The 25,876-nt window shown below is 43.6% G+C and overlaps 1 protein-coding gene across 2 annotated transcripts in view; it reads left to right on the top strand.

The window, feature by feature from the left end:
- Window positions 1–25,655, top strand: part of LIPA (lipase A, lysosomal acid type) — a 119,115-nt gene extending 93,460 nt beyond the window's left edge. For both annotated transcript variants that reach the window (XM_047761123.1, XM_047761124.1), the window contains exons 4-10: window positions 8,414–8,612; window positions 9,676–9,785; window positions 11,283–11,419; window positions 13,547–13,693; window positions 15,083–15,154; window positions 23,346–23,417; window positions 24,192–25,655. In XM_047761123.1, coding sequence (XP_047617079.1) covers window positions 8,414–8,612; window positions 9,676–9,785; window positions 11,283–11,419; window positions 13,547–13,693; window positions 15,083–15,154; window positions 23,346–23,417; window positions 24,192–24,425 — 971 coding nt within the window. In that variant the 3' untranslated portion in view covers window positions 24,426–25,655. The remainder of the gene's footprint in view (window positions 1–8,413; window positions 8,613–9,675; window positions 9,786–11,282; window positions 11,420–13,546; window positions 13,694–15,082; window positions 15,155–23,345; window positions 23,418–24,191) is intronic.
- Window positions 25,656–25,876: the final 221 nt, after the last annotated feature.

Genomic DNA, 25,876 nt, shown 5'->3' with positions numbered 1-25,876 from the left:
TAAAAAAAATTTATTGATAGTGCTTATCTTAAAAGTGGTTAGTTGACTATTATAATTAATTATGCGAGCCATTGTTAAAAGATGCAGGGGCCCTCGGTAAGAACATGCTTAGAGAATGTGCCTCTTCTTCTTTTTCGATATCCACCTCCAGGCTTCTGGCTCCTACAGCAGTTAAAGCCAGTAGTGCCGCATGTCCTCCGTTGTGTATCTTGACCATTGCAGGTAAAGGTGCTGTGGCCTGGAAAGTGAGCAGCCTTCTTGATTTGCCCTCAGGTGGTAGAAGGAAGTCAGGAGACCTCAATGCATCTGCCCCATAAGTACTTCTGTGCTTTCACCTCTGCAGGCCTTGGATCCTTTATCTATAAAAACAGTCAATTGGCTGGGATGATCTCAGAGTTCCCCTTTAATTGCTTAATAGCATTAAGTCCCCATCTTCTTCCTCTGTTTTGCAGAGGCCTCCTGTAGAGAATCAAGGATGTGTATATACCACCTGCTGTGAGTGAGGCCAGTTTTAGAGGAAATCTGTGGCAAATAACTCTTATCTAAAGGAATTTGTGAAAACTGCAGAGGTGTTTCTCTGATGGTTTGCATTTCCGTGGTCCAAGGCAGAGCCTGGAGCTGAGGCTGTCTCTGCACTGTCCTTTATTCCTGTTCAGGAGCAGTGTTGTCAGTGGTGCTACTTTGGTTTATTGAAGCCAGACAAATGAAAAGAGTACACACAATCCTTCATACCCAACGTGGAACCCAGCTCATCCTTGCCACTTCCCCTCCTGACTTCCTCCTCTATTAATGACACCCTCCTCCTCCTAATGACCTGGACCAGATCTGCGCAGTCACTCTTGACTCCCAACCTCAAGGAGCTGTCAGGTCCTCTCTAGTATCCCCGTGGTCTATGACTTCAGTTCAGCCCTTTCTTCCCTTTGCCAGGCCACCACCCTACCTTATGCTCTGGTGACCATTTACCTGGTCATCTGAAATAAACTCAGAAGCTGAGACAAAGAAGGATTTTCAAAACAGGAATAAGAAAGTTCAGTCTGCTTATCTTTTAAGAAATTAATGCTTATAAAATTTGCATAAGAAGATAATGCCAGATATCTGTACTATTTATAAGTCACTGCAAGATACATTAAAACTTTATTCATTTATCAAGGATGAGAAGAAACTATTCCTCTTGCCCTTTTTAGTGTCATTTTTCTCAGTTTTGTGTTCTACTGTGGTGCTGCAACCTCACCCCTGGGTTCAGAGATGCTAACAAAGGCATTCTTGTCTCAATAGTTGCTACATTGGAGTTTCTGTGAGGGAACTAGGCTGGGGACCTGCTATTCTGCCATCTCTATTATTTCTTTGTCAGCACCACATTCCTTGTGGAACTCTAGTTTAAAGCTGCGTGCTAAGCATCCTTTTGTTGTGTCACAGGGGTCTCCTCTGATTGTACGTAGAGCCTCGCTTGAGTGTCACTGGAGGTTTTTTAATGATGGCAAGGTTTGGCCACATGGCTCCTCCACCCATGCCAATTGCTTTCCTTTCCGCCAGCCTCCCTCTTCTTGTCCGGCTCATGAAGTTTTGCAGGATTAAGCTTCTTAGAGCCCAGGTGTAATTCTATGATATTGCCACTCAGTGGTCTTCATGAGCCTAATCAATGAAGATAACACTCTTCCTCACTGTTTTGTTCTAGCTCTTGTCTGTCCTGTTTACCCTCACTTTATACAGCAGTGGACCTTCGAAGTTCACCATGGATATGTGCAGAGAACTTCATGATTCCCCAAACTAGTGATTACAGTTAGAAGCCGTGAGGTCTGTGGTATCTTTTGTAGAATTGGATAGAATACTGCATTCTCCTCATATCCCTTTCACAAGCATGAGGAGTGCTTGAGAACCATGGTTGCCAGCTACCCGTACCCACCATTTAAGAAACATTTATTATTTCCCAACTGTCCAGGTTTAAATTGGCGCCATAGCCAAATTAGGAGTGATATAACTGATGTATCTGTTATGTTAATACATATCAAAGAACTACTCTTTGACATACTCAAATCCAAGTGAGTTATTTCCCTTTTGTTAAATTCTCCCTGGGCCTCAGCTGGTCACATGCCCCTCTGGAATGGTGCTCACTCTGGCCACCGTCTTTTTTGGGGGGCTTTTCTGGGGCAGCTCCTGTGGCATATGGAGGTTCCCAGGCTAGGGGTCGAAGCGGAGCTGTAGCCACCCATGCCAGAGCCACAGCAACACAGGATCCAAGCCGCATCTGTGACCTACACCACAGCTCACAGCAACGCTGGGTCCTTAACCCACTGAGCAAGGCCAGGGACCGAACCCACAACCTCATGGTTCCTAGTCGGATTCGTTAACCACTGCACCCCAGCGGGAACTCCTCTGGCCACCGTCTTCATTGCTATACATTCTAAAAACAGTCCTTTCCATCCTTCCAGCTTAACTGCCAACTCCCCCGTTCGCTTGTGCAGGAAGGAGACGCACTTCCTCAGAACTCCCAAATGCCTCGCCGCCTCGAGGTGCTTTTCTTACTCTGCGTTGGGGTTGACTTTGTGTACTCCTCTCTCCCCACCCTCCCTCCCTGCAGCCACTCTGATGGCAGAAGCTGCATCTTTGCCTGCTTTGTATTTCTCACAGCAACGAGCAGCAACATGCCTTCTGAGTGGCTGGCGTAAGTAAGAGTTATATGGGGCAGTCTTCAAAATTGGGATTCTAAAGTGGATGAAGGCAATGGATCCTCTCTCTGGTAAGAAAAAAAGAGAGAGAGGGAGGGGGTTGGGAAGGAGAGAGGAGGGGAGGAAGGGAGGGAGGAAGAAAGGAAGGAAGGAAGGGAGGAAGGAAGGGAGGGAGGGAGGGAGGGCACCTGGGCACACAAATATTTTATCTTCAGCTGCCGAGAGCTTATGGACCCAGTAAAGAATCCCCTGATATAGATAATCATTTGCCTGTCTGGTCAGACCTCTACTAATTAGGCAGCTTGAAATGTGTATTTAGAAAACTCTTGGCAACCTATGGAGTATATATATGTTTCTAAATGTTAACAAACTTATCTATCGAGTGTTGAGCTACCCCTCATTTGCACTAACTCCACAAGAGAATTGAAATTCAGAATCTGTTGCTTAGGGAAGTGGTTATGTTTTTCATCTGCTCGGCCTGATTTCAGAAAGTCATGGGGTGGTAGCACTAGAAGCATCTCAGAGTCCTGCCAGGGCCAGGGATTTAGAGAGCTTTCTTTTTTCTTTTTCTTTTTTTTTTTTTTAGGGCTGCACCTACAGCATGTGGAAATTCCTAGGCTAGGGGCCGAATCAGAGCTGCAGCTGCTGGCCTACACCACACCCACAGCAACTCGGGATCTGAGCCACTTCTTTGACCTGTTCCACAGTTCATGGCAACACTGGGTCTTCAACCCACTGAGCGAGGCCAGGGATCGAACCCACATCCTCATGGATGTTTATGTGGTTTGTTACCACAATGGGAACTCCTGGAGAGCTTGCATTTTTAGCATAACTCCCCAGTGTATTCCAAGGTAAAATCCCTGGGTTTGGGAACCCATGTTCTAGAACAACACTCTCATTTTACTGGGCCAGACAGTGAGACTCAAAGAGGGAAAGGGATTTACTTGAGGTCAAAGGATAGTGGCCCAGTCAGTCTGCCATCAGATTCACTGTTCTTTGAACTGGAGTATTACGTAATAAGTATTGAGCAAGCTATTAATCCTGTGATAGTAAGAATATTTATTTATTTGTCTAAAATAGGGAAATAAATAAAGGCCTTGCCTAAAATACATAAAGTACCAATGATCACTTACTTCTTGCCAAACTGGGAAATAAACTGTAAAATAAAGCAATTAGCAAATGAAGCACCGGTATTGGAATATTTATGTCTGAAGAGCATTGTGTGTTTGATGGTCCAATAAGTAAAGTGCATTTTAGGGTGTTAAGTAATTGCCTTCTTGCAGAAACGGGCTATTTGCAAAGCCTGTTGGATTGGCCAAAGCTCCGCATGTTCCTTGTTCAAGAGCACTTTGAGGCTGGACACCCAGTGGTTAAACAGGCTATTTGCTTAGCAAAGAATCATCAGGGGTTGCCCAATGAACTTTTTGTGAGTCATATTTGAAAATCTACCACGTGGCTTGTGAGCTAGGTCTTTGGGGGAAAAGTCACTGGCCTGTGGTTTTAAAAAAACATTTTTTTTTTTGATTGTATATTTTAGGATTCTGACCAATTTCTGATTTTTCTCCTCTTCCCTTTTATGTAGTTCCTAGGGAAACCATTTCCTAAATGCAGAGGCCTTGATCAGCTTGGATATAATTCCTCGCCTCCCGAAGGCCCTGGACAGATGGGCTATTAAGCAGTGCCGGGCTTGCTTGGACCTTGATGGCACTCTGGGTAGGGAGCTGTGTTCAGACCCTCTGCCTAATGAGTACCACAAGGCAGTGTCCGCTTCACAGCACAATTTGTCTCCTAACTGCAGGTGAGGGCTGGAGCAAAGCGTCAGAGTGGAAAGGAAGAGAGCGCTCTGCTCAGCACCTCTCCTTCCTCCAGGGCTCCTTCTCCTCCTGCTTGAGGGCTCTTCCCTGGTCTCTGTCCTCAGCCTCAAGGTCACTTCAGGGAGGATTTCCCCAGCTGCCCACACTCAGACAGGCTCCTGGGTGCATATTCTCATAGCTCTCTATGCATTTACTTCATAGCAGTTAAGACAGTAAATAATAAGTTATTATGCTGGTGGTGAGGTCTGTAACCTTGGTTTTCCGCAGTGGGCCTTGAGCTTTCTTCCTGCCCAAGGCTTCAGTCTACCCACTCCTGTAGTCCCAGGACCTCCTGGGGATTGGGTTGGCCAAAGCTCCACATGTTCCTTGTTCAAGAGCACTTTGAGGCTGGACATCCAGTGGTTAAATGGGAGCACGCTCACAGCACTGGCCTTGGGTTTAAGTCCTGGCTCTGCTACTTTAACTAGCTGCATGACCTCGACAGTGTACTTGAGCTCGCTAAGTTTTAATTTCTTCATCTACTAAATGAGAAGAATAATACTTGCCACTTCATAGGTGGTTGTAAAAGTTAGATGAAATAAGGCTTGTAAAGTGTGGAAAATGCTTGATTTTGATAACCTCAAGTGTACCAGCTTCCATTGCTTAAGTTTCTGGGGATAAATACTTAGGAGATAAGCCTCTCCTTATTTCTTCTTCATGTGCATGTAAGGTGGCTGAGGCTTCCCACTAATGTGACTTGTTTATGGTGTTTGGGGCTGGTTTTTGAGACCAATTCTTCAAACTAGACATAGACTACAAAAATTCACTCAATCGCCCCCTGCTTTGGATAAATGAAAGTCTATACTCAATAATTCTTGAGTAGGGGGCCCTAGAAATGCCTCCAGGGGCCTGTTGGATGCAGACCCAGGATCTCCACATTCGATGGGCCCGCCCAGCACTGCAGAGGACTGGACACACTCACCTTTCGATGGATCCACCTTGAACATGGCTATAGATGGGCTCTATTGCAAGAGGCGAGGGAATGTGTCAAAAATGATTTCCAGGCTCTGTCCCTGGAGTTCCCGGCTCCTTAAATCAGGACTAGGGCCAGAATTTTTTTTTTTTTTTGTCTTTTTGCTATTTCTTGGGCCGCTTCCGCGGCATATGGAGGTTCCCAGGCTAGGGGTTGAATCGGAGCTGTAGCCACCGGCCTACGCCAGAGCCACAGCAACGCAGGATCTGAGTCGCGTCTGCAACCTACACCACAGCTCACGGCAACACCAGATCGTTAACCCACTGAGCAAGCGCAGGGACCGAACCCGCAACCTCATGGTTCCTAGTCGGATTCGTTAACCACTGCGCCACGACGGGAATTCCTTTTTTTTTTTTTTTTTTTTTTTTTTTTTGGTCTTTATAGGGCCACACCTGCGGTATATGGAAGTTCTCAGGCTAGGGGTAGAATCGGAGCTACATCTGCTGGTCTATACTGCAGCCACAGCAACACTAGATCCAAGCCATGTCTGCGACCTATACCACAGCTCGTGGCAACGCTGTATCCCCCACCCACTGAGAGAGGCCAGGGATAGAACCTGCAACCTCATGGATTCTAGTCTAATTTGTTATTGCTGAGCCACAATGGGAACTCCTGAGAAATGTGTAATTTTTTTAAGTGACCCTAGATGATTATGATATAGAGCCACTTTTGGGAAATAGTGCTTGGCTTGCTTTGAAGTGACTGGGTACAAACAGGGTCTTTCTCAGCACTCTTCCTCTCCCTTGCCTCTTTATTTTTGAATGAAGTTTTCTTTAGAGTTGTGGTTGCAAGCAAGGACTTTGGAATGAGGCTGACTTGGGTTCCAGTTCTGGCTCACTGCTAGGTGAGTGTTCTAGGGCAGGTCACTTAACCTCTCTTCAGACACCAGTCACCTCATCTTTAACATGGGGGGTGGATCTTAATAGCTCTCTGGCAACAGTGTAGTCCATGTAAAACACAACGCAGGATCAGTAGCTGTATGACAAATGCTAGTAATAATGACAAATCGATCAGATGCTAGAATGCTCACTAGGGTTTATCTTAAGTAGTTGACACAGTTTCAGGAAGCTACTGGGGCCCTGGCACTTTGGGTGATCTACAGCCTGTCTTTCAGATACTTGAACCAGCTCTTGGACTTAGGATTGTCCAGTCCCGTGGATGGTTGCAGGGAGGCCTAAAGTGAGGGGTGATCCTGACTTTGATTACTTAGCATGGGGTGGCAAGGATGCACGTGCACCCTAAGCCAGGTCCTTGTTTCCAATTTGTCTAGAAATGACTTTTGCAGAAAGACAGGGGGGCCCTTATGCCATTTACAGGCTGTCGTCTTCTTGTTTTTTTGTCTTTTTAGGCTCTACCTGCATCATATGGAGGTTCCCAGGCTAGGGGTCCAATCTGAGCTATAGCCACCAGCATGCACCAAAGCCATAGCAACCCTAAAGGGTTTCATGTCTAGTGAGAACCAAAGTCTGTTTCATGCCAACGCCCTCATCCTTGTGATCGCCTCTTCCTCCTTCTGGTTCTTGGTTGGACCTCCCCTGATTTCACAGTTTTTGAGTGTCATGGAGACCCCTCCAGTCACTCCCCTGGCAGAAAGGCCCAGTGCCTTGGGAAGCAGGAGGAACTTCCTCATGCATCGGTCTTCTTCCTCTTGTGAGGCTGGGGGCTCAGCAGATTGATTTTTGGAGCCTGAGTAATGGCCTCCTGCGTTTCACCCACGTTGGTCCCATCGGGCGGCAGCGCCCGGGCGGGCCATCACTGGGCCACGTCTCTGCCAGCTCTGTGCTAACTGCTTAGGTGACTGTGATGGTGGGACCAACATGGGTGAAGGTCAGTGTATGGTGTGAATATAGGAGCTTTGGGAAACCCTTCCATGGAATGTAGAGGAAGGGGTCTGGGAGTGTTTTAAGCCTTGTGCAGGAGTGAATGGCAGGTTCGGGCTGAAGTAGGGGTGTTCCTAGATGTATCAGAAGCCCCTCAGCTACCATAATTGGCACACGTGCATGGTGGGCACATGCCTGAGTTGGCTGCTTGCGCTTTTCTGAGCTTCCCGCTCACCCCCTGGGAAAGTGTCAGGGGCTCCTCATTGCCACTGAGAACCCAGGAGTTAATTACTGGTGGGGCTTAAAGAGTTCCCTGGTTTATCTTCAAGTTGCCAACTCCTGCATTTCTCCTTTGAAGCTTCTGAGGAGTCAGTGAGGGATGTGCAGAGAGATTTCAGGGGAATTTGAAATACTACCCACTGAGAAAAGGTAGGGAGCTGACTCCCAGCCCCCCCATGAACTGGCGCCTTCCTCCCCTTCAAGCCTCAGTCCTGGCCTGGCCGCCCCACTCCATCCTGCTCTCCTCTCTTTTCTTCCACACCTGTCAAAGCCCATCCTCCCTTCTCAGAACTCCGCCCTGTGAAGTTAGCCTCACGGTTTCCACTCAGTGTCTGAAAAGGCACAGGTGGCCACACCTGCAGCATGTAGAAGTTCCCAGGCGAGGAATCGAACCCGTGCCACAGCGGCAACCTGAGCCCTGCTTTCCTTCTGTCTCTCTCTAAATCTCCTTTCCAGGGAGACAGTACGGTGCAGATGCTCGTGCCCCCGTGTCCCCATGGGGGGTTGTCTGGGTTATTCCTTGGTCAGCCTGACCTTCTGATCTTTTAAGGTCAAATCTCCTTCCTCATGGCCTATCCCCACAGCACCTTTAATGGGTGAGAAGTGTCACAAAGTGCCCAAGGAAAACATTTGCACCATTATACAGCTCCCGGGCACTCTTCACGCAGTGTACTACACTTGCCGCTCAATGACAATGCTTCCCCAGTCTTTTGTTTCTGTTTCATTACTTGCTTTGTGATCTTTTGTGACTTACCTGGTTAGCAAGATATCGTTTGTTTTGAAGCTTGGAGCTGCTAACTCCTAAACACAAATGCTTTCCAGGTCCCAAACCAGTTGTGTTCCTGCAGCATGGCTTGCTGGCAGATTCCAGTAACTGGGTTGTAAACCTGCCCAAGAACAGCCTGGGCTTCATCCTGGCAGATGCTGGTTTTGACGTGTGGATGGGAAACAGCAGAGGAAACACCTGGTCTCGGAAACACAAGACTCTTTCAATTTCTCAGGAAGAATACTGGGCCTTCAGGTATATTTGAATGGGTAACAGCAGGGGTCTGTTTCCTTGGTACCCTCAACACAGACCCTGGGAAGGCAAATAGATGGGTAACTCGAGATCGTATGACAGGGAAACTGATGGTTTCTGAAAGGTTTTACCCCTTGTTAGGAATTTAATAAATAGCAGCACGGTAAATTATAAATAATGATTACATTCAAGAGTTAGATTCAATAAGGAAATTTTGGTTACGTTGACATTCCTGGTGGTCTGGATGCTCCTGGGTAAACTGCCCCATACAATTCCTCCCTTCCTCCATAAGCAGGTACTCCAAATATTTACTTTCCTTATTTCTAGAAGTGATCCTCTTCTCTCTTACTTACGGCTGCACCAGTTAATCATTGCATGATATCAGGCATGTGGCATAAAGCCCTTTGTGTCTGTTTCTTTTTAGTAGAATGGGGATAATACATATCTATCCCATAAGGTCACTGGGGCTTAATGGAGAAGATATAGGAAAGAGTCTGGCATAGAGCCCGGCCTTCATAAGTGGTGGTAACAGCACAGATGCACACAAGTCCAGGGCTGTGTCTCTGTGCCAGGCACTAGAGAACGTCAGCATCATGGACTCCTTTCAGCTTGCTTCCCATTTGTGAAATCAGAACCTGCCTGAGGACAGGAAACACAAGAATGAGAGCTTTTACCAAAGAATAGATCTGTTGTTACAGAATTTGTAATAGCAAACAATTGGAAACTACCAAATGCCTATCAGCAGTGAACAAATAGAGTGTGATGTATTTACACAATGACCAACTGACACCTTTATGTGACAGTGGCAAAGATGAAGTCAGATGTAGAGGGATACACACTGTTTGATCTCGTTCATAGAAAAGTTCAAAAATGGATCAAACTAATTTATGGTGTAAAAAGTAAAGATAAGGATCCTTTTGGGGAGGCCCAAGGGGGCTTTTATGGTCCTGGTCCTTTTGTGCACTCAGGGCTGGCTTACCCAGCTAGGATCCATTTGTGATGAAACCACACCTTTATTATTTTTATGCAATGTCCCAACCAACGGTTTCCTTTTTTTGGATTATAGTTACGATGAGATGGCAAATTATGACCTACCAGCTTCAGTTAACTTCATTCTGAATAAAACTGGCCAAGAACAAGTGTATTATGTGGGTCATTCTCAAGGTACCACAATAGGTATGTATATGATAGACGAGAGGGTGATAAAATGTCTTATCACAGAGTTTGTGTTTGTCCTTAAAAGTGAACTATAAAAAGAGTTAGTTCAGATAGAGTTTTGTGTTTGTTTTTTAATGCCAAGCAGAAAGAATGAATAGGGGCAAAGAATTTTGGTAACATGTGGTCTTCTCTGGAAATTCAGGCTTAAACATAAATAAATAAATATGGTGTTTGGTTCCCTTGATTGAAGGAATTAATGTAAACTGCAGCCTATTACATATTTTCCTAGTTAAACAATAGGGGGATGTGAGAGGATAGAAAACAAGAAGTGTTATAAGTGCAGAGACTTTTATAAAGAAAACAAAGAAATACGCTGACTTTTTTTTTTGGCCACACCCACAGCATGTAGAAGTTCCCAGGCCAGGAATTGAATCCGTGCCACAGCTGCGACCTGACCCTCTGCCGTGACAGTGCCAGGTTCTTAACCCACTGTGCCACAGGGGAACTCTCGAAGTGAAGTGGAATAAAGCCAACTACAAGGATGTCATAATACACTTTATTTTCAAATAGTTTTAAAAAATCGTATGCATTTTTAATTTGTGCTAATGATAAGAGTAATATATATTTATTGTAAACAGAAACAGAAAATTTAGCAAAGTTTAAAGAAAATAAAAATTTCCTGTAACTTCCTTGCTGGATTAGGGACTGTCCCATAATTTAATTCTCCCTTTTAGTGTTTACTTTGACTAATATCTTTGTGTTCCTGTCACACAATCACCTCAGAACACATTCCTAGAGGAAATTATGATATGAAAAGTATGAATACTTTGAAGTGTCTTGATTTATGATGTACATGGTTAAGTTATGTTGCCCTCATCACCACCCCTCTCTCTTTGCCAGCTTGAGAGGCTCCAAAAAGAAAGGAACATAGACACAATTGCCTTTCTTATTAATGGACTTAAGCATTTTTCCTCTCTATATTCCTCCTTCCATGACTTCTCCACTTGTGTCTTTTGCCCCATTGCTTTCAAAACTGACATTCTGGGGCCAAGTTTAAGGCAAGAAGTGACCTGAAAGGAAGCTAAGATATTTTAAAGCTAGAGGATTCTAAATGCGTAAGTTCCTTTTGAGTCCTTGGCGACTTTTTTGAATGCCTTTGTATATCTGTCTTAGTGATGGAGGGGGAACAGTGGGGTGGAGCTGCTAGGAATACAGCCTTGGATCCCTGGCTTCCATTATTAAAAGAGCAGGAGACTTCTGCATTTCCTCCAGTCCATATCTAGGTATAAAATTGAAACAAGCACTTAAAAATATTTCATGTACTAGTTTAATCCAACTCCATATTTGCATACCCAGAAGTTCCAGGCCCTCATTTCAAGTGTTTTGCCTCCTGGCGGTGGCATTGCTTGCATGGTTCTCGGGTTGCCACTAGAGGGCGTCGCTCATGCCCACCATTGCTTTTTCAGAGGAAGTCTCACAAGATGGAATTCTGTTATTTTCCTTTTGTTCCCACAGGTTTTATAGCATTTTCACGGATCCCCGAGCTGGCCAAGAAGGTTAAAATGTTTTTTGCCTTGGCTCCTGTGGTTTCAGTTCAGTTCGCTACTAGCCCTCTAGTTAAATTAGGACAAATTCCAGACCATCTCATCAAGGTACTTGGATTCCCCCCTACCCCTGCCCTGTCCCCAACTCCCTTCCCTCACAGATTTCCTTTTTGGTTCTAAAGACCTGACCATTAGATGGAGAATGTGTGCCTTCCTCCTCTGTGTTTTGCTATCAGTGGAACAGTGGAATTTCTTCTCTTCACAGTTTTTCTTTCCCCTTTTACCCCAGCTGGGGAGTCAGAGGAGGTATATCATTAACCTTACACTGGGGCCCCCTGTTCTCATGGTTAGCACATCCGTGCCCCTCCTTATCCACCACACAAAGAGAGCATGAGGAAGGCCAGGAGAAAGCAGCTGAAACCTCTGTGGAGTTGCTGTTTATTCCACACAGTGAATCTGTACATAGTAGTAGGCGGGAGCTGGGGGGCAGGAGATGTGCCCACATGCCTGGCCCTGGCCACCCAGAGGGTGATCTAAAGACACTGTTGTTGTGTATCTTATTATATGACCCGAGAGCACAGGCCAGTAACTTCATTGGAGGTCAGTCCTAGAGCACTGTAAACCTGCCACACTCTGCTCAGATGGGCCATTACACATGCACTGTATTTGTTTGATGTATGTTGTATACACACACACAAAAAATCCCATACAGGAATGTATACTTAAGGTATATGTAACATGTTGATTGGCCATTTAGGAAATATGTTCACAGGAAATACAGACGATGCTCTGACCTCCAATCTGATTCACGTGAGATGAGATTCTCTGTACCATGATCAGACATACAGATAAATTGGGGGCTCCTCTAGGAGAATTTGTTTTAAATATCTTGGATAAGAGACGCTTTGATTTTCATCATAAACAGTTCAGAGATTACAAATAAGGTACCCTTCAAATGCCAAGGCTTCTCCTAGTGCTTTCCTCAAAATTAAGCACCATGCTCAGTTTGGGTTTTTTTTCCTAAAGACCTTGTGTGTGAACTTACATACCTATATAGGTCCAGAGAGAAATCTATTGTTTTGTTTTAGTATAGACAGGATCCAACAGTGTAACTCGAGTGCCTTGAGAAAGATGTATTTCCAAATAAGGTCACCTTCTGAGATGCAGGAAATTAGAGCTTCAACATATCTTTTTGGGGGAGGGCCACAATTCAGCCATAAAACTGCCTTTGTAGACATTTGAATTTTTCACTGTTTTCTGCCCCTCTATAGAGTAGGCATCAGCAAAAATGTAAATTATAAAGGAGAAAATGGGGGTTCACCATAAAGATCTCTTCCCAGTTTCCTAATGTAGAAGTACATGAAGATCTACCTGGAGGGCATCATGATTGCCCCAGAAATACTAGAGCACAAGTCCAGTTGCCATTGAGGTCTGGTTTGATGTAGACCAGGAGTCAGCAAACTTTTTTCTGTAAAGATCCAGATAGTCAATGTCTTTGAGTCATTTGGTTTCTTTTGCAGCTACTGAACTCTGCCCTTGTCATGTGAAAACAGCCAGAGACAAGGTGTAAAGAGATGAGCATGGCTGTGTTCCAACAAAATTTTATTTATAAAAACAGGCCATGCTGGCAGAGGGGGAATGGGGAGTTAATTGTTTAATGGGTACAGAATTTCAGCCTGAGACCCTGAAAGAGTTCTGGAGACAAATAGTGGTGATGGTTGCAGACCACTGAACTGAATACTTAAAAATGGTTAAAATGGTCAATTTTGTGTTACATGTACTCTATCATAATAAAAAAAAGTATTTAAAAACCCCAAAAGGCAGCAGGAGGGATATGCCAGTAGAATTGGATTAGATGTATGTGTCCTAGGCAGATGCATTGCTGACCAACTGACTGTTTCTCAGAAGTCACTACCAATCCACCACAGTCAGATGAAAGTCTGTGGGGAGGCCCTGGGTTGGGCCCTCATTAAAGCCCTCTCCTACTGTAAAAGTCTTCTGTGGACCTCTTTGATTTTCTGCCTTCTTCTCTTCATTGGAGACTTTGCACATCTGCAATGTCTGCTATTGCCTCAGTAAACAGACCACATGGGTATCTTAGTTTGAATGACCACCAGTTGCTGTTTCTCTTCTGAGGCCATCCACGGAGACAGCAGGCATGTGTCTCCTTCTGAGGGGGGTCCTGGAAGCCAGTGTACCAGAATGAAATGCTGGGATGTTCTTTTTATCTTGTAGGACTTATTTGGGGTCAAAGAATTTCTTCCCCAGAGTGCATTTTTGAAGTGGCTGAGTACACATGTTTGCGCTCATGTCATCCTGAAGGAGCTCTGTGGAAACATCGTTTTTGTTCTGTGTGGATTTAATGAGAGAAATTTAAATATGGTATGTATGTTTATAATAAGACTTGCTTTAAGCTTTCCATGATTTGATTTTATCTGTGAATGTTGTTTGTGTTGGAGGATGTGGGAAGGCAGGAATGACCTCATTAGAGCTCTAAAAGTTCTTGCATTTAAGAGGCACAAGAATCAACCTTGCAAGTACGGGAGTACTGCTTGTATAGCCTCAGGCCAGCCGTTGTCAGCTTCCTACACTGTAACTGGAAACAGTTAAGTGAGGAGATCAGTCATCACTTAAATTTCAGTATTTATATTTATTTGAGTGCCTTTTTTTCTTTAAAGAGGGGGAGGTTGTGGGATGGACTGGGAGTTTGGGGTTAATAGATGCAAACTGTTACATTAAGAATGGATAAGCAATGAGGTCCTTCTGTATAGCAAATGGAACTATGTCCAGTCACTTGTGGTGGAACATGATGAAAGATAATATGAGAAAAAGAGTGTATAGATGGCTCGCTCTGCTATACAGCAGAAATTGTCAGAATGATGTAAATCAACTATAGTAAAAAGTTTTTTTTTTTGTCTTGTTGTTGTTGTTGCTATTTCTTGGGCCGCTCCCGCCGCATATGGAGGTTCCCAGGCTAGGGGTTGAATCGGAGCTGTAGTCACCGGCCTACACCAGAGCCACAGCAACGCGGGATCTGAGCCGCGTCTGCAACCTACACCACAGCTCACGGCAACGCCGGATCGTTAACCCACTGAGCAAGGGCAGGGACCGAACCCGCAACCTCATGGTTCCTAGTCGGATTCGTTAACCACTGCGCCACGACGGGAACGCCAGTAAAAAGTTTTTAAAAGTAAACAGCTCCTGAAAATTCAAAAAAAATTACTGTGTTTAAATTTGGAATGGCCATTTACATACACACACACACGTGTATGCATTTATTTATTTATTTCACAAAATGTAAACCCTTGGCTGGCACTGCGCTGGTATTTCTAAATCCATTTGTAGTTTTTCATATTGTATTTTGAGAACAAATTTTTAAAATCCTAGAATGAAGTCTCTAGGGAATTTTCAAAGGGTTGTTAATTTCTCTTGTTTCTGATGACCAAAAGCAAAAAAGCAAGGTGTGATTGTCATGTAAAACCTTGAAAATTCAGAAAAATATGAAAAAGAAACTAGTAATGACCAGTAATCTCAACCCATATAGCCCCAGTTATGATGTTGTGGTATTTCCTTCATCTGTCTTCTGTGTGTGAGTGATTATACATATTTTTTTCACATGTGTTTGTAGTGAAAGAATTTGTTTTTCTGCTCTCTCATGTATTTGTGATTGTGGCTTGGTAGTTTTTAGTGATTTAAGGTATAGAATATATTTATCATCAGTTCCTCCTTCATGCTGTTTTCATTCTTTAATTCTATGTATTTATTTTACAGTCTAGAGTGGCTGTGTATACAGCACACTCTCCTGCTGGAACTTCTGTGCAGGACATGTTACACTGGAGCCAGGTAGGCACTCCGGGAGTGCAGTGGGGGTTTGTGGAAAATCAGCTTCAGAAAGCTCTGTGTATTCCATGAAGCAAATGGAAAGGTAGTCAGTCCGCTTACACGTCTGAGCTGGTTTCCTTCCCTACAGTCTTGGGCTCCTGTTACTATGTTCACGCTGCTGGTGTTATCCTCCCTGTAAACTGTACTACAGGGGAGTTCGCCGAACAGCCATTGGGGTTGACTTGTTTTTTCTTTTCTTCCCCCTCCCTTCTGTCATTTTTTTCATTGAGACCCAGATTTATTTTATTTCTGTGTTGCTTCAGAAAGCAAGATTTTAGGAGTTCCTGTTGTGGCCCAGTGGGTTAAGAACCCACTCAGTGGGTTAAGGATCCAATGTTGCTGTGAGCTGTGGCATAGGTCACAGATGCAGCTCATATCTGGTGTGGCTGTGGCATAGGCCAGTAGCTGCAGCTCCGATTTGATCCCTAGACTGGGAACTTCCATCCTATGCTGCAGGTGTGGCCCTAGAAAGAAAAAGAAAAAATAAATAAAAGAAAGCAAGATTTTTAAAACAGCTCTGGAGAGAGAAGCTGCTGTTTCAGCATTGATCCATGAACACAGTATGCCTGAAACATCAGTGGATAAACCAGAGTGTCATGGATATAAATCATTTATATCATGGATATAAATGAGAGACACTGACTTTTAAAATAGAGTTCTGTTTGATCACATGTCACAAAAGTATGCATGTTCATTCTAGAAAATTTTATAAATTACATACGGGTATAACAATAAAAACTTAAAGAGAATTTTCTTAAAGAGAGATGAAAAATAAAATTGTTCTGCAATCCCACACAGATATACACAGTGTGTACCCAGGGATTTGCATTCTCTTCTACATCTCTTGCTGCATATTACTTCAGTGGTTAGAGATAGAAATAAAAATTGTAGAGATTGATTGATTGATTTTCTTCTTACTCTTTTATAGCTTTCTCTTGTTCACCTAACAATATGTCAGGGACTTATTTCTTTCTCCCTTTGTTTTTCCTTTGCTTTTTAGGGCTTCACCTGTGACATATGAAGTTCCCAGGCTAGGGGTTGAATTGGAGCTGCAGCTGCCAGCCCACGCCACAGCCACAGCAATGTGGGATCTGAGCCGAGTCTTTGACCTACACCAGAGCTCCTGGCAACACTGGGTCCTTAGCCCACTGAGTGAGGCCAGGGATTGAACCCACACCCTCGTGGATACAAGGTGGTTTGTTGTCACTGAGCCACAATGGGACCTCCTCTACTTTTATTTTTTTGAGGCCTAAGTGAAGCTTTCTTGAGGCCTAATTAGGTGAAGTGTACAATGTAGTATATTTTAACATAGATACACATCTGCAAACCCATCACCAGAATCAAGACAATGGACATATCTGCCATCCACAGAGGTCACTTTTAATACCCTCCTCCACCCTCTCCTGTCTGTTTCCTGGCACTATAGGTCATTTTGCACTTTCCAGAGTTTTAAGTATAATCATTCAGTATACATGCGTTTTTGCCTGACTTCTCTTACTCAGCATAATAATTTTGAGATTCATCCAGGTTGTCCATGCATCAGTAAGTAGTTCATTTCTTTTTGGTACTGAGTGAGGAGAATTGGTATTTTTATTATTTTTATTTATTTATTTATTTATTTAATTTTTGTCTTTTTGCCATTTCTTGAGCCACTCCCGCGACATATGGAGGTTCCCAGGCTAGGGGTCGAATTGGAGCTGTAGCCACCGGCCTACGCCAGAGACACAGCAACTCGGGATCTGAGCCGCGTCTGTAACCTACACCACAGCTCACAGCAACACTGGATCCTTAACCCACTGAGCAAGGCCAGGGATCAAACCCACAACCTCATGGTTCCTAGTCAGATTCGTTAACCACTGAGCCATAACGGGAACTCCAGAGAATTGGTATTTTTAAAAGCTTCTGCCCGATAGATTCTTCTGCCCAAACAGATTTGGGAATCACTGATCCGGGACATCGCTGGAGCTTTAGTATCCTCCTCAGTTGTCCCAGGAACCTGCCAGTTGGCAGTGCCCTCATTCTCCTCTCCTTGGCTCATCCCTAGGGAACCAGGCAGGACTGTGCCTGAGGCTTTTAGCCCCATAGTGGCTGTAAAGCCCAGTGTTAACTGTCAGGGGGCTCAGTGCCAGAGTTCTGCCTAGAAGAGGAGCATCTGAAAGGCAGGTAGCTCATGACATGCTGGAGAACACACACTTGGCCCTGAGGCCACTGTCCTGAAACCTTCAAAGGCCCTCAAATGTGCATTCACAAGTGTCCATTCAGGTCCCTGCTTTGCTCCTCGGCCACATGTCTGTTAACAGTTGCTTGTTTTCTCTCTATACCCTGCCATCAAAATACCCTATCTTTTTGAGCAATGTTACCCTCTTACCTAATGGACATCTTTCAGAAGGACCTAGTTTCTGTCTCAAGCAGTCAGTGCTCCTCTGTGTGGCAGATGACTGAGCCAAGTTGAGGGCAGATGCTGGCTGCCTACATGTGGCACCCCACGCCCCAGCACAGTACAGGTGACCACCAGCCCTGACCTTTCACAGGCCCTTGGGAATGTGATGGCCAAGGCTGTCACAGCATGCATGGCATTCCCTCAGCCTTTCCTGCAGCGGGCCTCCACTGGGTGCTGGTTTGTCCTGGAGCTCTTGGGCCGGCCGCAGTCCAGGCTTCTGCTCTTGTGCCAGCCCTTTACTCAACCAGCTAGCTGGGATCAAAGCCTGCTGGCTGCAGTTCAGACCGCTGCTCTCAGGCCCTGGGGTGACCTTTGTGGTTTTAAGTCCTAAGACATTGGAATGTGCCTCACAAATGCTTCTGAACCCAGATACACTGCAGAAGGCAGCCGTGCCCTTTGCTCTTCTGCTCCCTAGGTCATCCCTTTGTAAAAAAAAAAAAAGTTGCTTTGTGCAACTGTGTCATAGGATCTTCCTGGCCTGTGCCCTCTGGGCTGTTGGCCAAGGACTGCCTCTCTTTGTCTACCCAGGACAGGCTGGTGAGCAGCCGGGTACCTGTTGGGAGAAATTTCTGCTGAAGGCCTGTGGGGCCTGGGTGCTGGCAGGCTTGAGCACTATAACTAACTCAGTTTGAAGTTGGGAAGGGGTAGAGTTTGGGGGTGCCTTTAAAGGCCATTTTACTTATAGTATATTATAGTATACTTTGAAGTGGATATTTTGCTTAAGTAAATAGCATTCAGTTCTCAACAGTTCTAATACCTAGTTCTTCACTGGGTTTTTTTAATTTAGTTTACAAATCTTCTTATTCTCTTTATAAACCTCACACATTTCAGAGACCCTGAAGAATCTCTAGCCCTCTTGCCAGCTGTGCCCCAAAGCCCAGGTACTTGGTCCTATTTGAAGAAGGCTGGTCCTTATCTTTACAGTGATGCTCAGAATTACTGAAGGTGCTATAAAAAATGTAGATCCTTGGGTCTACCCAAGACTTGTTGAGAATCAGAATTCCCAGAGGTATGTCCCTGGGATCTGCTTTTATTTTATTTTAATTTATTTTATTTTAGGGCCACACCTGTGGCATATGGAGGTTCCCAGGCTAGGGGTCTAATTGGAGCTGTAGCTGCCAGTCTACACCACAACCACAGCAATGCCAGATCTGAGCTGCATCAGCTACCTACACCACCAGCAACACTGGATCCTTAACCCACTGAGCAAGGCCAGGGATTGAACTCCTCATGGATGCTAGTCAGATTCATGTTTGCTGAGCCACAATAGGAGCTCCTGCCTTTTTTTTTTTTTTTTTTTTTTGGCTACACCTGCAGCATACAGAAGTTTCTATGCTAGGGATCAAACCCAGGCCACAGCAGTGACAACTCTGGATATTAGACCCACTGTGCCAGCAGGGAATCCTTGGGATCTGCATTTTTAATAAGTACCTCATATGGTCTGATGTTCATTCTCTATTGTTCAAAACCTACAAAATCCAAAATATACTTTAGGTAGGCTCTTTAAAACACTGTAGAAGTTCCCGCTGTTGCACATCAGGTTATGGATCCAGTGTCGTCTCTGTGGCAGCTCAGGTTCAATACCTGGTCTGGTTCAGTGGGTTAAGAATCCAGGGTTTCTGTTGCCATGGTGTAGGTCACAGCCATGGCTCAGATTCGGTTCCTGGCCCAGGAACTTCCGTATGCTGTAGGTGCGGCCAAAAAAAAAAAAAAAAAGGCTATAAAAAGCCTAGTTAGCCTAGTTTTTATTATACATGTAATATATGGTCATTATGAAATTTTTAAAAATATGTGAGTACAAAGAAGAAAACACATCACCCATATGACTACCTCCAGAGACAACTACTGTTATTAGTATTTGGGTTTTGTAGGGGAGGCAGAATTTTTCCTCTACCCTCTTAGGGTTTCTGACTAGGACTGCCATAGGACACATTAACAGGAGCAAAGGAGACAAGTTTTGTTTACGTGTACACGGGAGCCCTCCCAAGAAAAATGAAGACCCAGAGAAATAATTAGGCCTGAGGCTTATATGCGGGGTTGAAGAAAGAGTAGCAGTTGTGAAAAAGTAACTAAAACATAGGGGAAACTTATACGACATGAGTGTTATTTTCACGATCTTGTATAGATTTCTCAGCCTCCATTCTCAGAATCTGGTGGTAATAATGTTTCTTCTTCCTGGTGTACGAAGGGCTTCTTTCACACGAGAGTTTTGTCTCCTTTTAGAAAGAAAAAGGAAGGTTAATGTCCTCCTTGCATCTGCTGTTACGCAAGTGCCTTTAACTCAAAAGAATCATTATGCCAGAGAGGCGTGCTTTGGGGTGGCATATCTTGAACTCTGTCAGTGTAGTCTTGTAATTTTTTGGTGTAATTGTTTTCATTACAAAGGTAGGATTATGCTATGTGCACTTTTAAATATCTTTCTTTTTTTTTTTTTTTGTCTTTTGTCTTTTTTGTTGTTGTTGTTATTTCTTGGGCCGCTCCCGCGGCATTTGGAGGTTCCCAGGCTAGGGGTTGAATCGGAGCTGTAGCCACCGGCCTATGCCAGAGCCACAGCAACTTGGGATCCGAGCTGCGTCTGCAACCTACACCACAGCTCACGGCAACGCCGGATCGTTAACCCACTGAGCAAGGGCAGGGACCGAACCCGCAACCTCATGGTTCCTAGTCGGATTCGTTAACCACTGCGCCACGACGGGAACTCCTCTTTTTTATTTAGCTGAACAGCCTTGTATTTGTTAGCTACAGGTTGCTGTACCAGAGACCCCAAATACAGCCTCTAAAGACATCATTTTCTTTCTCAGAATCTAGTTGAGACATCAGTGGTCCAGGATTGTGGAGGAGGGGGTGTAACTGTGCTCCAGGAAGTCATGTAGGGACCCAGTCCCCTCTGTCCTGTGGCTCAGCCATCCCTAGGGTGCTGGCCTCTTCTGCCTGGGTTGAAGCTGGGTCACCTCCACGGCAGTTCCAGCCTTCAGGAAGGAAGCACCTGAGGGATGTGGTTCCTACCCTGGCAACCACATGCTTAGCAAAGACCTGAGGAATTTTATTACTGAATGGAAGAAGTCAAGAGGGGTATTGGAGGAGCAAATAGCAGTCTCTGCCATAATCAAAAATACTTTTCCAGGTCAATAACTACATTTTAAAATATTTGTAACTGAAGACAGTTTTTTGTTGTTTGAATTACTATTGTTACTATTATTATTACTATGATAAGTTTTTTTTTTTTTTTTGGTAGTAAAACATCCTGGGATAAATATTCTTGAATTGGAGGTCTGTCCTTATACATCAGGCAGACTACTTTCTTAGGACATAGTCTTTGTAGTCTTTGTGATCAGAGGGTAGGCGTGTATCTTTAAGACTTCCGCATATGTGTGATACTTTAGAAAAGTTAAAACTATTTATATTTGCATTACCAACAAGATGTAAAAATAATTTTAAAATAATTTAAAATGAATTTATTTGTTTAGCCTTTTTGCCTTTTTCTTGAGCCACTCCCACGGCATATGGAGGTTCCCAGTTTAGGGGTCCAATTGGAGCTGTAGCCACAGGCCTGTGCCACAGCCACAGCAACGCAGGATCCAAGCCGCGTCTGCGACCCACACCATAGCTCACGGCAATGTGGGATCCTTAACCCACTGAGCAAGGCCAGGGATCAAACCCGCAACTTCATGGTTCCTAGTCGGATTTGTTAACCACTGCACCACGACGGGAACTCCCTTGAAATGAATTTAAGTTTAAAATCTTCACATGTGGAAAAAGATCAGGTGGAAATCGGGAGAAAAAGTCTTCTCACATTATAAGCATTTCCACCTGATTTTTATCTGTATGTGATTATCACTTAAGCATAACCATAGTGCATGTTTTTTTCTCTGACTTTTCTCCACTTAATATTATTTAGGAACAGTTTTCTATTTTATTATATTTACACTTATGACAGTAACATACTGTTGTGTGAATTGATGTGATACAGTGTATTTTTCCAAATATCTGTCATTGAATGTTAGCTTATTTCCAGGTATTTGTTACTAGAAATAGTCATGGTCACATTTCCTCTCCTTCTGAAATGCCCTTTCAAGGGGCTGAAGTCTTATGACTCTTAGCACAAAAGTCAAATCTGAAGTTTAGTCTGAACCCTAGGCATGTTTTTCCTCTGTATTCTGCACTCACTCTAAGTGCTTTGTATAAATGCTAAAGACATATGTGGGAAAGCGATAAACTGATGTCTGTCTGCAGGGGCAGACCATCTTGCATTGATATATTGTCACTGACAATTAGGAGCTAGGGTACAGATGCACTAGCAGGTGCTGTAAATTCATATCTTCTGCTTGTTAAATGTGCCTCAGTTATTAATATATGTCATTTGCAATGTAAAAAGCAGATGTTAAACATTTCCCCTGTAGTACCCAATCTCACACTGGTTTTTTTATTGCATAAAACAGTAGAATTTTATGCAGTTGATAGAGACTGAAACCACTTAAATCAAAAGCAGTTAAAGGGTTTTCCCATTTACCAGGCGCCACCCTCTGGCCAAAGCTGGAACAGATTCCAATTCATTTAGTTCTCCAATTTTGGATTTAATTCTTGACATATTTTTATTTTGGGCATATAAAGAAGGTATGGATTTGCATTATTTCAAAATTTATGAGTGAGTAACTTTTTGTTAATATTTTTATATCATGCTATTCTAAATAAGGATACATTTAAATTTCATATACAATTTGTATAGGTTTCTTATACATTTCATGACTCTGGTATCTTCAACTAATAAGAATTGTTCTGGTGTGCAGTATGATTTGGTGATTATACTGGTACTCAAGAAAAAGTGTTAAATAAAATTAAAATATAACATAACTAGTCAAATAGAATGGATATATGGGTAATATAGGGATTATATGAAATTATATATAATATATTCATGTCTGAATATAAAATATATAGTGTTAATGTTAATATGTGTATGCTAATACATAAGTAGTACATTTATATACTAATATGTTTATCCATATAAATCCATATTAATCCATAAATATAAGTATACATTAATCCATATATTACATGTAATAGATATTTCTTTCCCAAGTAAGAGAGTTAACTCTGAAAGAGTTTTAAGATTCAAATTTCAGTAAGAAATGTCAGCATAAATTTTATCCAATGAATGCAGTGTTGATTCAGCATCATTCACAGCACCTGCGTGTAGCTGCTTTATTGTGTCATGTAATAGGTACTTTCCTGATCTTACAGTGAAAAGTTGAGTCATTTAGGAAAGGAGAGCAAAATAATGCCGTGTTATTTTATTTATTTATTTACTTGTTTATTTATTGTCTTTTTGCCTTTTCTAAAGCCAATCCTATGGCATATGGAAGTTCCCAGGCTAGGGGTCAAATCGGAGCTGTAGCTGCTGGCCTACACCAGAGCCATAGCAAAGCGTGATCCGAGCTGCATCTGCAGCCCACACCACAGCTCATGGCAACGCCAGATCCTTAACCCACTGAGCAAGGCCAGGGATTGAACCCGCAACCTCATGGTTCCTAGTCGTTAACCACTGAGCCACGACAGGAACGTTATTTTAAATTACAGTTTGGAAATGAACCATGAATCTGGGTATCCGTGTAAACTTGATTTCTGAGGATGTGGTCAACTCTAGTGACCCATGGTGTTACCTCAGACTTCTGTGTTAGATAACTGTTTTCCCTCGAATTACCTTTCTTTTAGGTTGTTAAATTTAAAAAGTTTCAAGCCTTTGACTGGGGAAGCAGTGCCAAGAATTACTTTCATTACAACCAGGTAAAGGCTTCAAAGTCTTTAGAATTAAAATGGGCTCTGAAAACTCATCCAGGAAATTAGCCTCACTTACGAGGATTCTAGCTAGGCTCAAGTGCTGGGGGAGATGTTTGGGAGGGTTGACTAGACAGCCTTTGTTTTCCAATTCCAGAACAGCTGAAGCTTTGCAGTTTGCGTGTTGAACTTTGTCCTTCCCCTGGCTCTGCATAAAGAAGAGTCTCTGTCACATGTCATCCATCCACAGTGATCAGGAACACAGATGTTAGAGTCGGACAAGCTAGGACTGTTACAAAGTAGCTGGGGGGGCGGGCGGTGGGGAGGGGGTCTTGGCCAAATTGCATTGCCTAAACCTTTTTTTTCCATATGCAAGTAGGTTGGCCATTTTTTGAGTGCTCAGGGCTCTGAAGTGTGAGGTACTCTGCCCAGGTTTTTCCTATTTAACTTTCCCAATATCCTTGTGACATAGATATGATTATTATCATTATTATTAAAGAGGAGGACACTGAGGCTTAGAGAATTTCTATAACATGTGTCACATCCTGGAGGGTGGGAAGGCGGGGGTATGACCCACTAGGTTGGGCTCTGCATTGTGAATCTACCTGGGAGAATGATACCTGGGGAACTGGCCTTCCTCCCTGGAGCTGAAGCTCATCACCATGCTGGGCACAGGGTAAAGAGCCTTAGCTAGCAGTTGTTATTACTAATCAATGTTCATGGAGATTGTATTTTGTCATTTAAAACAACAAAAACAACGCTTTCCTTGGGTTTTCATTACAGAGTCACCCTCCCCTTTACAACGTGAAAGACATGCTCGTTCGGACTGCTGTCTGGAGTGGGGGACGGGACTGGCTCGCGGACGTCCAAGACGTCAGTGTCTTACTGACCCAGATCCCCAACCTGGTGTACCACAAGCACATCCATAAGTGGGAGCATCTTGACTTCATCTGGGGCTTGGATGCCCCACAGCAACTCTATGATGAAATGATAAATCTAATGAGGAAATATCAGTGAGAGCCAGGCTGGAGACGTTCACTGTCAGGTCGTTTGTCAAAACTTGTCTGCTTAATGTCTCTAAAATACTTATGTTTCTTTCTCAGGCCTTTTGTATTTTTAGATCCAAAAAATGATACCTTTGAAGATGCCCCGTTCTCTCCAGTTAGAACTAGAAATGCTTTTGAATCGTGGCCAAATATGAAGCCGATGCTTCAACCAGTCTTTCAGAAATGTCACTGACTTGTGAAAAGTCGTGACTACTCTGTTTATCCTTATAATTTAGACCATACAGTATTGCTTTTAACCACCGACACAGGACACATTGGCACGTGTCGGGATTTTTAAGCTACTGTCATTGATGGATAATCTGACACTGACTTGAAGGGTACTCATTGTCTAAGTACCCAGTTCTTATCCTTTTGCTTTAAAGGGCTCTCGACTGAACAGACTTGTATTTAGGGGTCCAAAGGAAACCTTCACATGTTCTCATGCCATAGGTAGAGTCCAATCCAGTGACACCCCAGCCGTGCCAGTTAGAATGACCCTCTGATGAATCTTATCAAACCTCACTGGGAGAGCCACTATTTCACAAATGTTTAAATTGCTCAGACCAAGCAAAGTAATTTGTTGGAGTTTTCAAAAATAAATTACATTCATCAATGACAACAAGAACAACCACATTTTAAATAACTTGAAGATGGATGCATTCATCCCTCTGTATTCCTGAACTCTTAACTGGATGGCAGACCTTGAATACACTTGTTTGAGAAGAAAAGTCCTGTGGAGAGATGACACCACTATTTTTCCTGAAATTAATGTACTCTCTACACCCCCTCCCCTTCCTGCTTCGGCTCAGAGGCCCTTTGTGAAGCTGAGACCACTGCGCCACTGAGGAGTAGCATCCTAGTTCATTTTCACACAAAAGAAATGCTGATGAAAGCTCAGGGATTCATTTTGGGTTTTTTTTTCTCGTGTTTGTGTCCAAATTTTAATACTTCTGATTTGCATCTCTGTGTCAGGAAGCCCATGTTTGCCTGCTTTTCTTGCAGCCCTGTTTCCTCATAGTGCTGTCAGAGCGACAGTGACAGTTGCTACGTTTTTTGTTGTTGTCGTTGTTGTTTTTGATAGAGTTGCTTTGCAGTGATGAACAATACTTGGTTAATTTGTGCAGACAGTGTAATCTTGTGCAGACCTTTTAACATTTGAAAGGTCTCATTTAAACTTTTCAATAAAGTTCAGTCTCCTAGAGCTGAAGGATTGTGTGCATGTATGTGCTCTCCTTTAATCATCATTCTCAACTTCTCTCTCTCTTCCGGCAGGACTTACTCTTGTCTTTCTCATCTTCTCCCCCTCCTCCTTACTCCTTGTAAACCTCCCTGATAACTGCCTTGCGAACCTTTGCTCCTCTCCCTTGGGGAGGAGAGTGGTCTTAAACCTCTAAGGACGGGCAGGGGATGGTTTGGAAAATC

Source organism: Phacochoerus africanus, chromosome 15 (genome assembly GCF_016906955.1).
Source record: "Phacochoerus africanus isolate WHEZ1 chromosome 15, ROS_Pafr_v1, whole genome shotgun sequence".
NCBI lineage: Eukaryota > Metazoa > Chordata > Mammalia > Artiodactyla > Suidae > Phacochoerus > Phacochoerus africanus.
This window is presented reverse-complemented; position numbering and strand designations above follow the sequence as displayed.